The sequence below is a fragment of the Pygocentrus nattereri genome, chromosome 26 (genome assembly GCF_015220715.1).
Source record: "Pygocentrus nattereri isolate fPygNat1 chromosome 26, fPygNat1.pri, whole genome shotgun sequence".
Classification (NCBI taxonomy): Eukaryota; Metazoa; Chordata; class Actinopteri; order Characiformes; family Serrasalmidae; genus Pygocentrus; species Pygocentrus nattereri.
Genome location: NC_051236.1, coordinates 17881510 through 17895615, shown reverse-complemented (window position 1 = coordinate 17895615; position 14106 = coordinate 17881510). Strand labels below are relative to the sequence as shown.

General features: G+C 41.9%; 1 protein-coding gene across 1 annotated transcript; it reads left to right on the top strand.

Moving 5' to 3' along the window:
- Positions 1 to 904: 904 nt before the first annotated feature.
- Positions 905 to 13885, top strand: slc26a6l (solute carrier family 26 member 6, like). Its single transcript, XM_017719354.2, has 19 exons — positions 905 to 1217; positions 1479 to 1618; positions 2149 to 2259; positions 2782 to 2957; positions 7796 to 7960; positions 8051 to 8203; positions 8744 to 8826; positions 8954 to 9101; positions 9466 to 9579; positions 9691 to 9768; positions 9910 to 10005; positions 10702 to 10808; positions 10977 to 11046; positions 11264 to 11356; positions 11485 to 11595; positions 11863 to 12270; positions 12359 to 12413; positions 12584 to 12726; positions 13476 to 13885. Exons 1-19 carry the CDS (start codon positions 1081 to 1083, stop codon positions 13497 to 13499), a joined length of 2412 nt encoding a protein of 803 aa, XP_017574843.1. The 5' UTR covers positions 905 to 1080; the 3' UTR covers positions 13500 to 13885.
- The last annotated feature ends 221 nt before the right edge of the window (positions 13886 to 14106 follow it).

Sequence of the window (14106 nt, the reverse complement as noted above, 5' to 3'; positions counted from 1 at the left end):
TTGATGATCTGAGTTAATACAATGTACTGTAAGACCTTGCTACACTCAAAAATAGTAAATGAAAAAGAATACCATGAGTGGTCAGCAGTTTGCACACAGTGGTTCCCATGCTATGGAAGCTAACCTTTAAACATTCAGCCCAATTATTAATGGAAATATTAACCATGGAGCGCTTTGCCCTTGGAAAATGTTGATGTAATAACTGACAATGAAACATCCTGTCCTTAGTAAAAGATCTAGTCAAAATTCATTGTATAACAGCACTGAAGTCACAGAGTTTTAAGAATACTTTACTAAAGAGATCAGAAGTGTGAAAGTTCTGAGGATACAGTAGATTATGGAATTCTAAAGTAAAGGTAAAATGTGTTTTTGGTAATATTAACTGGGCTGGAGCTTAAAGGCATCATAGAACACATTTCATGCTTCATTAGGCTTACATTTGCAGTGTAAGGGCTCTAAAGAACGGAGTCTATTTGACAATTCCTGTGTTGAGGAGTATAAAAAATGAAAGACTGATGAATAAATAATTCTTCCTGTTTCCTGTGATGAGATTATTAGATTATCCATTACTTACTCAACACCCAGATAGAATCTGTCATCAGAATGGAAAATGTTTTCAATGCAGCTGACCTAGGGCAAACAAACCAGTGGAAACTAATAAGAGGAAAAGACTGAATCAGCAGAAGTACATAATTAAGAATAGAGCATAGAACAAAATCATGTTATTTAGATATGCATTTGTCAGATTATAAAAGTGGAGGAATTTATTCAGTATCTCAGTATTCTGTTTTTTGATTGTCATTATAAAAGTCTAATAATTAGTATTTTAGACAGTCTTTAATTAATGGTTAGCTAAAAGGACATCCCCTTTTACCACCTCCCTGTCATTTAAGTATCGGTGAGCGCCCTATTAATGCCAATCACAAGTGATGGACAGTAGAGATCAGACTTGCTATGTAATTTAACACAGTATCACTTTGGCATAAAAAGTAAAAAAAAAAAAACGGAGTTGATGCAGACACGTAAACACGCTACAAGGAAAAGAAGACTAAGTTAGATCTGGACTAAGCTATTCCAAGTATGGCCAAAGGAAGGAAAGGTGGTTACCGTGTGGAGAGAGAGATCCTGAATGAAGAGAGACTGGAGGAGCTGTCTCAGAGGCTGGACATCTCACAAACTCGCATTCCGCTCTCCTATCGGCTGAAAAACTCACTCAGGTTAGACACTGCTAAGTGTTTGAGTGTACTAAAAGGGTGACATGATTCAAGCGTGCAGCTTTTCCATGTGAATATATTACATCAGCACAGTTTGTCTTTCAGTTTACTTACTTTTGCCAATAACTGTGTTGATGTAGTTTCAGTCTGTGTGCATGTATGTGAACACCATTTTTCTTGGCAGTGCAAAGGAGGTGTGTGTGCTTATCAGCCACCATTTAGGTGAAATTTCTCTCAATCCTGTCCTGTCTCTTCCTCCGTCAGGTGTTCTGTTCCCTCACTGAAGCGTAGGGTGGTGAGCTTTTTGCCTGTACTGTACTGGTTGCCTCGTTATTCCATTTGGGACTACGGCATGCCTGACCTCATCTCTGGGATCAGTGTGGGCATAATGCACCTGCCACAGGGTACAAACACACTGGAATTACTATTCAGGGCCGATCTTAGATTTTTTTTTCCTTTTCCTTATGTAAAAAACTGGAAAAATCAAAAGCTGTTGCTTCTGGATAATTTATCATCTGTAATTTATAGATAATAAGATCATTTATCATCTGTACTACTTGGGGTGGGCATTATGGGAAAAATATCACATCATAATGCTTAGATATTTTCATGATATGTATCATGGTATTTTGACACATGGACACAATGCATTAGTAGTGTCACATTTAAAAGCCATCAAATGATGATTTCTAATTATACAGAACAAGTTATGCTCTGTTTTTGATGAAACATGCAGTTGTTGTTTTCTTAACATACTGAATATATCCACAATATACTCAGAACAGCATTTTGTGTATCACAATAGTAAAATTGATTAAAATAATTAAATATAAAGATATTGCCCACTTTTAATAGTAATACGTAGGACTAAGTTGTGTCCTGTAACCTTACACTTTTGCTTAGGCCTCATGTTGGTGTGTTGCATGTTTTGTAGGAATGGCCTATGCTTTGTTGGCTTCTCTGCCTCCAGTGTTTGGACTCTACACCTCCTTTTATCCTGCACTTATTTATTTCTTCTTTGGCTCCTCCAGGCACATTTCTATAGGTAAGGAGATTAACATATTTCAGTCTGGTAATCAAGAAAATACCACTGAAATTAGCTTTAATATAGCTTGAAAGAGACTTGAGCTCATGTGTAATAAATCAACAATAGTCAGAGGGAATATACTGTGCACACAGGCCAGAAAAAAAGGCCTGAAAAAAAGTAATGCACTGATTCAAATTTTAACACAATTATTGAAAGACAAATTTGGGAGGGCAAAATATTTGTTGACTCCAGCAGTGTAAGCCAGGGGTGTCCAGTCTTATCTGCAATCGGCCAGTGTGGCTACAGGTTTTCAGTCCAAACAAGCAGGAGAACACCAGATTTCACTTGTTTAATCAGTTAGTCTCAATCTTCAAACATTTGATAGTGTGTTTTCCTGCTTTGCTGAAATGAAAAACTGCATCAACATTGGCCCTTTATGAATAATATTAGACACCCTAGCTGTAAAACTTAAGGTTTTATAAATGTTCACTGAGTGTATGTTGGTCCAATAGAACTCTGTGTGTGTGTGTGTGTGTGTAGGCACATTTACAGTTCTCAGTATAATGGTGGGGAGTGTTACAGAGAGACTGGCCCCGGATGCAGATTTCCTGATCATGAATGGCACAAATGTCACAGCTGAGGTGGACATCACAGCTAGAGATCAATACAGAGTCCAGGTTGCTGCTGCCACTACTGTACTTGCGGGATTAATACAGGTCTGTACACATACAGATCAAACTAATGACACGGCAGGGGAAAATAGGTGAAAATGTTAAACCATATCTGTGAGTCTGGCATATTGTGATGCATAAAGTTATGCGTTAAACTGGAACAGCAGACATTTTTGCTTTTATAGCACAAAAAATAACTTAGAAAGGCACATCTTGCCCCACCATCTGGCAATAAAAATTTTGCATTTTAAAATTAAATTCAGGCCTCTATCTATGTCTTAATGTTTGCAGCTTATTTTAATACGGTATGACAAATGACAGTAAAAAAGAAACACCTGAAATGTCAATTTTGTCTATAAATTAAATAAAGTATGTAAATTACATAATGATATTATGTAAATTCTATTGTTATTTTTTCTTTTTTAGGGAAACAGTAACAACAGCAACAACAGTAAAAACAACATTCAAAAGCAATAACATTTAATATTTAATCCGTAAGTGTAAATCATTATTAGATGTGACAGAGCAGATTAGAAGCAACTCACTGCAAAACTCACATACAGACACATCTCCAGCAATCTGGCTAAAAATGTTGCCTAATTTTAATGCTGACTAGCCAGTGAAAGTCTAGTGTACAACATTGTGGTTTTATAATCTAACTAAATAATACATTTGTGGCAATTTGCTACAAATATATTCCCTGTCTGGGGGCACGTCTAAGCCAAAAGATCTAACTTTATATTTTCACTTTAAGAGAAAAAAAATATTCCTCTCAAACCCAAATGTAGTTCTCTCTACAATTCCATAATTATATATTTTTCTAGTACACATACTTTTCATGCACAACTTAATATAAAACACATGGAGGAGTTTGCATGTTCTCCCCGTGTCTGCGTGGGTTTCCTCCAGGTTCTCCGGTTTCCTCCCACAGTCCAAAGACAAGCAGTCAGGCCAATTGGACATGCTAAACTGCCTCTGGGTGTGAGCGTGTGAGTGACTGTCTGTGTCTGTCTGTCTGCCCTGAGATGGACTGGCGACCTGTCCAGGGTGTACCCTGCCTTCTGCCCGATGACTGCTGGGACAGTCTCCCACCCCTCCGCGTCCCTGACGGAGAAGCGGCTTAGACAATGGATGGATGACTATTATCCAATGACAAGAAAAAAACAATTAATTATATCATAGCCATTTAGTAAATAAGTTGATATTACATGTGGCCCCATCATTCGAATTACCCTGGAGACTTCTTCTCCCACCTCTCCTTGGATCACCACCTTATCGTGGTGGAGGGGTTTGCGTGCTTGAATGATCTTAGGAGCTATGTTGTCTGGAGCAAAAGCTCCTGGTAGGGTCTCCCATGGCAAACTGGTCCTAGGTGACAGGTCAGACAAAGTGTGATCCATAATAACCCCTATGAAGACACAAAAACAGGACTTGTGTACCCTGCCCGGAACAGGGTTACCGGGGCCCCACCCTGGAGCCAGGCCTGGGGGAGGGGCTCGCCAGCGAGCGTCTGGTGGCCGGGCATTTACTCATGGTGCCCGGCCGGGCCCAGCCCGAAGGAGTTACATGAGTCCCCCCTCCCATCGACCCACCACCAATGGGAGAGGCAGTAGTAGGGGTTCGGTGCGTTGTGGATCGGGCAGTGTCCGAAGGCGTGGGCCTTGGCGTTCTGATCCTCGGTTGCTGAAACTGGCTTTTGGAACTTGGAACGTTACCTCCCTAGCGGGGAAGGAGCCTGAGTTGGTGCGCGAGGTTGAGAGATACCGGCTAGATATAGTCGGGCTCACCTCAACACACAGCTTGGGCTCTGGGTCCAATCTCCTTGAGAGGGGCTGGACTTTATTCTTTTCTGGAGTTGCCCATGGTGAGAGGCGGCGGGCAGGTGTGGGCTTTCTCATAGCCCCTCGACTCGGTGCCTGTATGTTGGGGTTTTCTCCGGTGGACGAGAGGGTAGCTTCCCTACGCCTTCGGGTTGGGGAACGGGTCCTGACTGTTGTTTGTGCTTATGCACCGAACAGCAGTTCAGAGTACCCAGCCTTCTTAGAGTCCTTGGGAAGGGTGCTTGAAAGTGCTCCTCCTGGAGACTCTATTGTCCTACTGGGGGACTTCAACGCTCACGTGGGCTATGACAGTGAGACCTGGAGGGGTGTGATTGGGAGGAATGGCCTCTCTGATCTGAACCCGAGTGGTGTTCAGTTTTTGGACTTCTGCGCAAACCACAGTTTGTCCATCACGAACACCATGTTTGAACACAAGGATGTCCATAAGTGCACATGGCACCAGGACACCCTAGGCCGCAGTTCAATGATTGACTTTGTAGTCGTGTCATCGGACTTGCGGCCATGTGTTTTGGACACTCGGGTAAAGAGAGGAGCTGAGCTGTCAACTGATCACCACCTGGTGGTGAGTTGGATCAGGTGGTGGGGGAAGATGCCGGTCAGACCAGGCAAGCCCAAACGCATAGTGAGGGTTTGCTGGGAACGTCTAGCAGAAGAACCTGTCAGATTGATCTTCAACTCACACCTCCGTCAGAACTTTGACCAGATATCGGGGGAGGTGGGGGACATTGACTCACAATGGGCCATGTTCCGTTCCTCCATTGCTGAAGCGGCTGACTGTAGCTGTGGCCGTAAGGTAGTTGGTGCCTGTCGGGGTGGTAATCCTCGAACCCGGTGGTGGACACCCCAGGTGTGAGATGCCGTCAAGCTGAAGAAGGAGTCCTACCGGGCATGGTTGGCCTGTGGGGCACCAGAGGCAGCTGGCAGGTATCGACAGGCCAAGCGATCTGCGGCTTCAGTTGTTGCCAAGGCAAAAACCAGTGTATGGGAGGAGTTTGGTGAGGCCTTGGAAACTGACTTTAAGTCGGCTCTGAAAAGATTCTGGCAAACCGTCAGGCGACTCAGAAGGGGAAAGCAGTGTGCCACTAGCACTGTATATAGTGGAGATGGTGTGCTGCTGACTTCGACTGAAGACGTCATTGGGCGGTGGAAGGAATACTTTGAGGACCTTCTCAATCCCACCGACACGTTCTCCAGTGAGGAGGCTGAGTCTGGGGACATGGGAATAGGCTTGTCCATTACTGAGGCCGAAGTCGCTAAGGTAGTTAAGAAGCTCCTTGGTGGCAAGGCTCCAGGGGTGGATGAGATCCGTCCCGAGTTCCTCAAGGCTCTGGATGTTGTGGGGCTGTCTTGGCTGACACGCCTTTTCAACATTGCGTGGACATCGGGGGCGGTGCCACTGGATTGGCAGACTGGGGTGGTGGTGCCTCTTTTTAAAAAAGGGGACCGGAGGGTGTGTTCCAACTACAGGGGAATCACACTCCTCAGCCTCCCTGGCAAGGTCTATGCAGGGGTACTGGAGAAGAGAGTCCGGCTTATAGTCGAACCTCGGATCCAGGAGGAACAGTGCGGGTTCCGCCCTGGTCGTGGAACACTGGACCAACTCTTCACCCTCTCCAGGATTCTGGAGGGTTCATGGGAGTTTGCCCAACCAGTCCACATGTGCTTTGTGGATCTGGAGAAGGCATTCGACTGTGTTCCCCGGGGTATTCTGTGGGAGGTGCTTCGGGAGTACGGGGTACATGGCTCTTTGCTATGAGCCATTCAGGCCCTGTACAAACGAAGCTGGAGTTTGGTTCGCATAGCCAGCAGTAAGTCAGACTCGTTCCCAGTGAGAGTTGGACTCCGTCAGGGCTGCCCTTTGTCACCGATTCTATTCATAATTTTTATGGATAGAATTTCTAGGCGCAGTCAAGGGATGGAGGGTGTCCGGTTTGGTGACCTCAGGGTCACATCACTGCTGTTTGCAGATGATGTGGTCCTATTGGGGACATCAGGCCGCGAACTTCAGCTTTCGCTGGATCGGTTTGCAGCCGAGTGTGAAGCGGCTGGGATGAGAATCAGTACCTCTAAATCCGAGACCATGGTTCTCAGGCGGAAAAGGGTGGAGAGCCCTCTCTGGGTCGGGGATAGGCTCTTGCCTCAAGTGGAGGAGTTCAAGTATCTCGGGGTCTTGTTCACGAGTGATGGTACAAGGGAGCGGGAGATTGACAGGCGGATTGGTGCTGGGTCAGCAGTGATGCGGGCTCTTTACCGGTCAGTTGTGGTAAAGAAAGAGCTGAGCCATAAGGCAAGGCTCTCGATTTACCGGTCGATCTACGTTCCCACCCTCACCTATGGTCATGAGCTTTGGGTAATGACCGAAAGAATAAGATCGCGAATACAAGCGGCCGAAATGAGTTTCCTCCGCAGGGTGTCTGGACTCTCCCTTAGAGATAGGGTGAGAAGTTCAGTCATCCGGGAGGGACTCGGAGTAGAGCCGCTGCTTCTTCACGTCGAGAGGAGCCAGCTGAGGTGGTTCGGGCATCTGGTTAGGATGCCTCCTGGACGCCTCCCTCGGGAGGTGTCACAGGCGAGTCCACCTGGGAGGAGACCCCGGGGAAGACCCAGGACACGCTGGCGCGTCTATATTGCCCAGCTGGCCTGGGAGCGCCTCGGAATCCCCCTTGGAGAGCTGGTGGAAGTGGCTGGGGAAAGGGAGGTCTGGGCTTCATTGCTTAGGATGCTGCCCCCGCGACCCGAACCCCGGACAAGCGGAAGATAATGGATGGATGGATGGATGGACTTCTACTCCCAAGTTATATGTTAACAGCACAAATGCAAATTCTTTAAATTAAATATCATAAAATAAAAAAACAGTGAATGAGATGAAATAAAATAAATATATAATTAAATATGAAATTGATCTGCACACTGCGACTACACACAGTTTGATAACAGTATGGTTGGCTACATTAGGAACATTTTCCTAATTAATATTTTCTTTCTGTCTGTGCCCAAAGTATAAGGGAGTTAAAATGAAAATCCATTTTCTCCATCTGTCAGGTGATTCTGGGCTTGGTGCAGTTTGGCTTTGTGGGTACGTATCTGTCAGAGCCGCTAGTGAGAGGGTATACCTCTGCAGCTGCTGCACACGCTGTGGTGGCACAGTTAAAGTATATCTTTGGAGTGTCTCCCATCCGCTTCAGTGGGCCTTTCTCCCTGGTATATGTAAGTACTGGGGCATTTAGTTCTTTATGGCAAAACAAATCTAATCAGCATTTCTGAGAATGGACCTAATACTTATTATTGTATACACAGACACTGGTGGATATGTGTGCACTCCTGCCCAGTACTCATCTGCCCACTCTTTTGGCCAGTGTGGTGTCCATCATAGTCCTTATCACTGCCAAAGAACTAAACAATAGGTTCAGCAAGAAACTTCCAGTACCCATACCAGTGGAGCTGATTGTTGTAAGTTACCTCCTCATCTATAACAATAACTCTTAGTCTTCACACTTCTGAATATGTTTGTCCAAAAGTTTCCAGACAATTCTTCTAAATAGTGAATTCAGCTACTTTAATTAGTGAATTCAGCTACTTTAAGGTGCACCTATTGCTGACACATCTCCATAGAAAAGCATCGTCAATAGATTGAGACATTCTGGAGCAACCACGCCTGAGCCTAAGATTGCCATGCTCAGTGCCAAGCTTTGGGTAGAGGGATATAAAGCCCCACCAGCACAGGGCTCTAGATCAGTGGAACTGTGTTCTCTGGAGTGATGGAGTTCCATCCAATACCTTTTAGAGAGGATGACTAGAAGCTGATGTTGCAGCCTTATTAATACCTTTGATTTCAGAGTATGTTGCATGATGCAGGTGTCTCCAAACCTTTGGACGTAAATTATATTTCAGTTGATGTTGTCTGTCTATCTATCTATACACTGTATAACAAGGAACAAGACCATTTTATCTATAGCTCAGGCCATTAAGGTATGTGTTTGTTTACTTTAGATTGTGGTGGGAACATTGATATCGTTCTACACTCATCTAAATGAGACCTTTGAGATTTCAGTAGTGGGGGAGATCCCCAGTGGGTGAGTTTTTTATTTAATGATTGTATGTCTGTTGTTTATATTTAAAATTCAGCAACATATGCATGCTTAAACATAAAATATTGAATTTTGTGGTGTGATTCTGATAAGTCTCTTTTTGGTCATTCAGTCTTCAGCCCCCCACTTTGCCAAACACCAGTTACTTTTCTGAGGTAGTGGTGGATGCTTTTGCCTTGGCAGTTGTGGGCTATGCTATCTCCATCTCTTTGGGCAAAACATTTGCTCTCAAACATGGCTACAAAGTGGATAGCAATCAGGTGAGGCAAGAAAAAACTGTTACAGATGGGGGATTTTAAGATTTCAAAAGGCATATGCTCACTGTTGCAATCTTATCTCTAAAATAGTAAAGTTAAAGTAGAAATACCGCTCAGAAAAAAATGTTTTTTTACTTTAATGTTCATTAAAATATATTAAAATATATTGATAAATACTGTTTTAACAACCTTTTTCAGCTACTAAATCGTTCTGAAACATTGTGTACTCTTTGTAATGAACTGAATTACATACAAAAATCAATTTAAATTTGGACTGTGTTCAGCTTTTGTTGGGGTAATTAAAAGACATTAGAAATTTGATCCTTCTAACTCTGCATAAAATTTTATGGATTTCTCTGTTTTGTAGGAGCTGGTGGCTCTGGGGCTCAGTAATGCAGTTGGAGGATTTTTCCAGTGTTATTCTGTCTGTGCCTCAATGTCTCGTAGTCTCATACAAGAGACCACTGGAGGCAGAACACAGGCAAGACATACTTGTAGAGAGATAGATATAGAACAACAGAGATATATAGAGAAAGTTACACACACTTCTCATACATCCAGGCTTATATTATACTCCATTGTGTTGCTTTAGATGGCAGGTGTGTCATCAGCTGTGATAGTCCTGGTGACTGTGTTGAAATTGGGCCCACTGTTTCAGGAACTGCCAAAGGTAAGACTGAATAATCCTTCATAAAGATGTAGCCCAGAGTACACATTCATCATCTTATTTGAACGAACTGTACATCTTTTGAAATGAACAACTCTATGTATGTGTGTGTGTGTGTGTGTGTGTGTGTGTGTGTGTGTGCAGGCGGTGCTTTCTGCCATTGTCTTTGTGAATCTGAAAGGGATGTTCAAGCAGTATGCTGACATTGTCACACTGTGGAGAAGCAGCAAGATTGATCTGGTAGGATGTCCTTATATTTCTCCCAAATGCATATTCTTTTAGTATTTTTTTCTGTCATTGATTAACCCCTTAATCCCTGGGCTTATTATTCAGTTATTGTCTTAAAGCAACTGTCTTAAAGCAATTTGTAAGAACAGTTTTACACAATTTCCCTTTTCTCAAAATGACATCTTCTAATATCATCTGACAGTTACTTCTTGATTTTGCAATGAAGCTATATTAGGCCACAGCAGCTATCAGACAATGGACGCTTAAACCCCAGCAATTAGAATCATGCAAGCTGCATGCCTAAATCATCATACACGCCTCAAATTTAAGTAATCTCACATATTTTGAGAGTTTGACATATATAACATATTTTTATTACTGAAAAGTGCACAAGAGTACAATGTGTTGCTAAACACAGTAATAGCAGCAATGTTGAAGCCTGAATTTTGTCTGTAGGCCTACCTTTGTCATTTTTATAGATAATATTGTCATGTGGTATAGGGGGAGGGGAATTGTGTCAATATTTGGCTGTACTATTATTTTAAGACATCAGTAAGTACTATAAAACCTTAATTATAATGTTATATAGCTATGAGAGTGAGAAAGTGTTGGCCTCCATACTTGGGGTTTAAGGGGTTAATTAGCTTCTCTATATATTTAAAATGTTTATTTAGTTATTATCTGATTATATTTATTTCATCCATGTAGTTGGTGTGGTTGATGACATGGGCATCAACTGTCTTCTTTAATCTGGATATGGGTTTGGGAGCCTCCATTAGCTTTGCCCTGCTCACCGTTATCTTCAGAACACAGAGGTTAGACACATATCTCTTTTTCTTTATCAGTCGAAGATCATTTATATCATGTTTTGATATAAAAATGGTATACTTCATAACCCCTGTTCTACACAATGTGCTGTGCTTTAGCTGTTCTTGTCTAAGTATTTCTAAATGATTACCCCCTCCTCCTCCTCCTCCTTAAAGGCCCAGGTACTCTGTGTTGGGGCATCTTCCTGGTACTGAGCTTTATTTGGACATGGAGACACATAAAGAGGTGAGGCACATTCCACTATTTAAAATTACTTTTTCATTTAAAATAAATGATGTTTGTGTATGATGTACTTGTTGTTTGGGTAAATTCCTAATCAAAAGCCTTAGATTATTGCAGGTTAAAACAAAGCTTTCAGTGAATCCTAGAAAATTTAATTATGTTTAAATGATAAAGAATATACTGTTATTAAAAGTAATGAATGGGGTTATCTATGTGACAGGTCAGGGAGGTACCAGGAATCACCATATTTCACTCTTCAGCCACCATATACTTTGCTAATGCTGAACTCTACCTGGAAGCTCTCAAACAAAAGGTGCATATTTTTTTCTCATACTAAGAAACTCATCTCATATACCCGTGCCACACTCTATAATTCATGTGCAGAATATGTGATATGGATGTTGTTTTTCACTGTATTTTTGCTGATGACTATGACTGCAGAGTGGCTTGGATATCACAAAGATGATCACTTACAAGCGCCGACAGGAAGCCAAGCAGAGAAAAAGAGAGAGGAGAGCAGCAAGAAGAGCCAGGAGAGAAGCTAAAAGACAGGTCTGTAACAAAAGATTTTGTGATGAAGGCCCCCTATATGTAAATGTGCGTGCCCTATACGTACAAACATGACTAATAAACTATATACTAAATATACAGCTAGCGGTTCTATCAGTGAAATTTTTGTAATGGCTGAGAGTCACTGCTAACTCGAATATAATGACAGGTGATCTTTCAATGTAATTTTAATGCAACATAAATGGACTAAAACTGTTTCATTAATGAATAAATGTACAAAAAATAACTTACGTTGCACTCTGTGTGTAGAAACAAGCTCTCAGAGCGGCCTCTCAGCGATCCAAAGGGGGCGTATTCTCAGTTGAAGAAGAGGCAGAGCAGTTTAGAGAAAGGAGCAGAGACCTTGTCCAAGACGATGAGCTAAGTTGGAAGGAGCGTGAAAACAGTACAGTGTTTGTTATGCCGGAGACACCACACAACAGCTGGGTGTACCTGAAGGGCACGGACCCCGAGACCACTACTTTAGGGTCACTGTCAGATTTACAGGACGGGGACATCACCACTCTGGAGTCCAGCAGTGAGGACACCCTCAGCAGAGATCTGGAGAGAGTGTCTCTGGGATCACTGGGTAAATGGACATGGGACATCCACTCTATCATCCTGGACCTTTCTCCAGCCAACTTCATCGATACAGTTGCAATAAAGACCCTGAGAAATGTGAGTGATTAGAAATGAAAACTTAACACTTTAGTACACAGTTGTGTAGTTGAGAGCTATATAAAACGTTTACTCTTCGCTGAAACAGATATTCCATGATTTTGGAGAAATTGATGTGGATATCTACATGGCAGGCTGTCAAGGTAAGTATACCTTCCATCTCGATTGGTATGTTGGATACTTAAAGGGCTGCGTAATTAAATTATTCTAATTTCCTTGTTTAGTGTTTCATCTGCACATCAACATTTCATACCCAATGTATGTAGTTGAATTTACATTTGCATTTGCTAATTCTGTGTTGCTTTCACTCCAGCCCTGGTGGTGGAACAGCTGGAGCAAGGTGGATTCTTTTCTGACATCGACAAAGAGCGTCTCTTCACTTCAGTGCACGATGCAGTGCTATACTGCCTCAACCGCCGTGGTGCCGGAGCTCTACCAAACTATGAAACAGCAGCGGTGAGCTTTACAGACTCAGATACAACAGACACAACATATTCACATACAGTGAGAGGCTGTATGTAACAGTAAAGTTTAAAATTACATGCAAAAGATCTGCAAATTCTCATAGTCACTGCCACCGAATAATCCAAGTCACCAACTTGCAACAGATGGAATGTTTTACGGCAAGGTTTCCAAACAACCTTAGTGCCAGGTAGAAATCTTTTTGAGTGTAATTTATTGATTCTAAATTAAGTTGTTGCATGTAAGAACAAAAAAGAGTTAGAAGAATGTTGGGTTACAGCCATCCACACCTGAGCCAAGTATTCAAGTGGTAGAGCAAAGAGTATTTCAAGTAACAGCCTAGCTTTGACACTCCCCATGATGGGTAAGAAGATAGAGCAAGGATCTGAACTCTAGTGGCCAAGACAGCCTTAACATGTTTGCAAAACCACTACACATTGGCAACAACTAAAGCAGGAGAACACAAGACTATGTTGAGAGAAAGAAAATTCTAAATCTAGCAGTAAAACTATAGCAATGCTATACCTTTGCTGATACACTGTGAATTTCAAGCCACCAATGTAAGAAAACATTGTGTCATCAATACTGTAGTTTCATGGAAAGAAAAAAAATTTTTGGACCATTTCAGTTTGCCAATTGTCACAGAATGGTGTTTTCTAATGATGTAATGAGGTTTTGATCCCATGTTGTTAGTTTAAATGAATGCACAATACTTTGTTTAATGTCTGAATTTGTCTTTGCAGGATATGAACAGCACCAAACTATGAAATGGAGTGTCCTAACTACATCTGCTGTTCCTGTCACACACATCCACTGCACATCGTTTTCAGCAATAACATATTAGTGAAAGAACAGTAATATCTGATATATAGATAAATATGCAGCAATAAATAACAAAATCTGGTACTGTTACTTTTTACTGCATGGATATGTTTAGCAGTTCAGCACTATATATGTGTGCCTTGGGGCTGGTCCCTGAATTTTGTTCATGTGTATTTGGATTTGCTATTTGTATTATGGCAGGATGAGTTAAAATATACAAAACTGCAATATAATAATTTTCATTTTTATTTCTAATTATTTTAGACCACATTTCCTAATAAATACTGACAATTCTATATTTTCCACTTTATTAAAAAACATCATTTAAGCATGTTTATAGATAAATGCCTTTTTTATTTGTGACTGCATTCTGAGAACACTGCAACATTGCTACAATAAATAACATAAATAAAGTAAATCTGCCTAAACAGCCATTAGACTTCTTTGGATGCATGTAAAAAAGGAAAATCAGACTAAAAATTATCAACACAAACAAGTACAAAAAAAAATAAAAAAATCACAACCCTGACAAAGAATATGACTGTGCAAGGA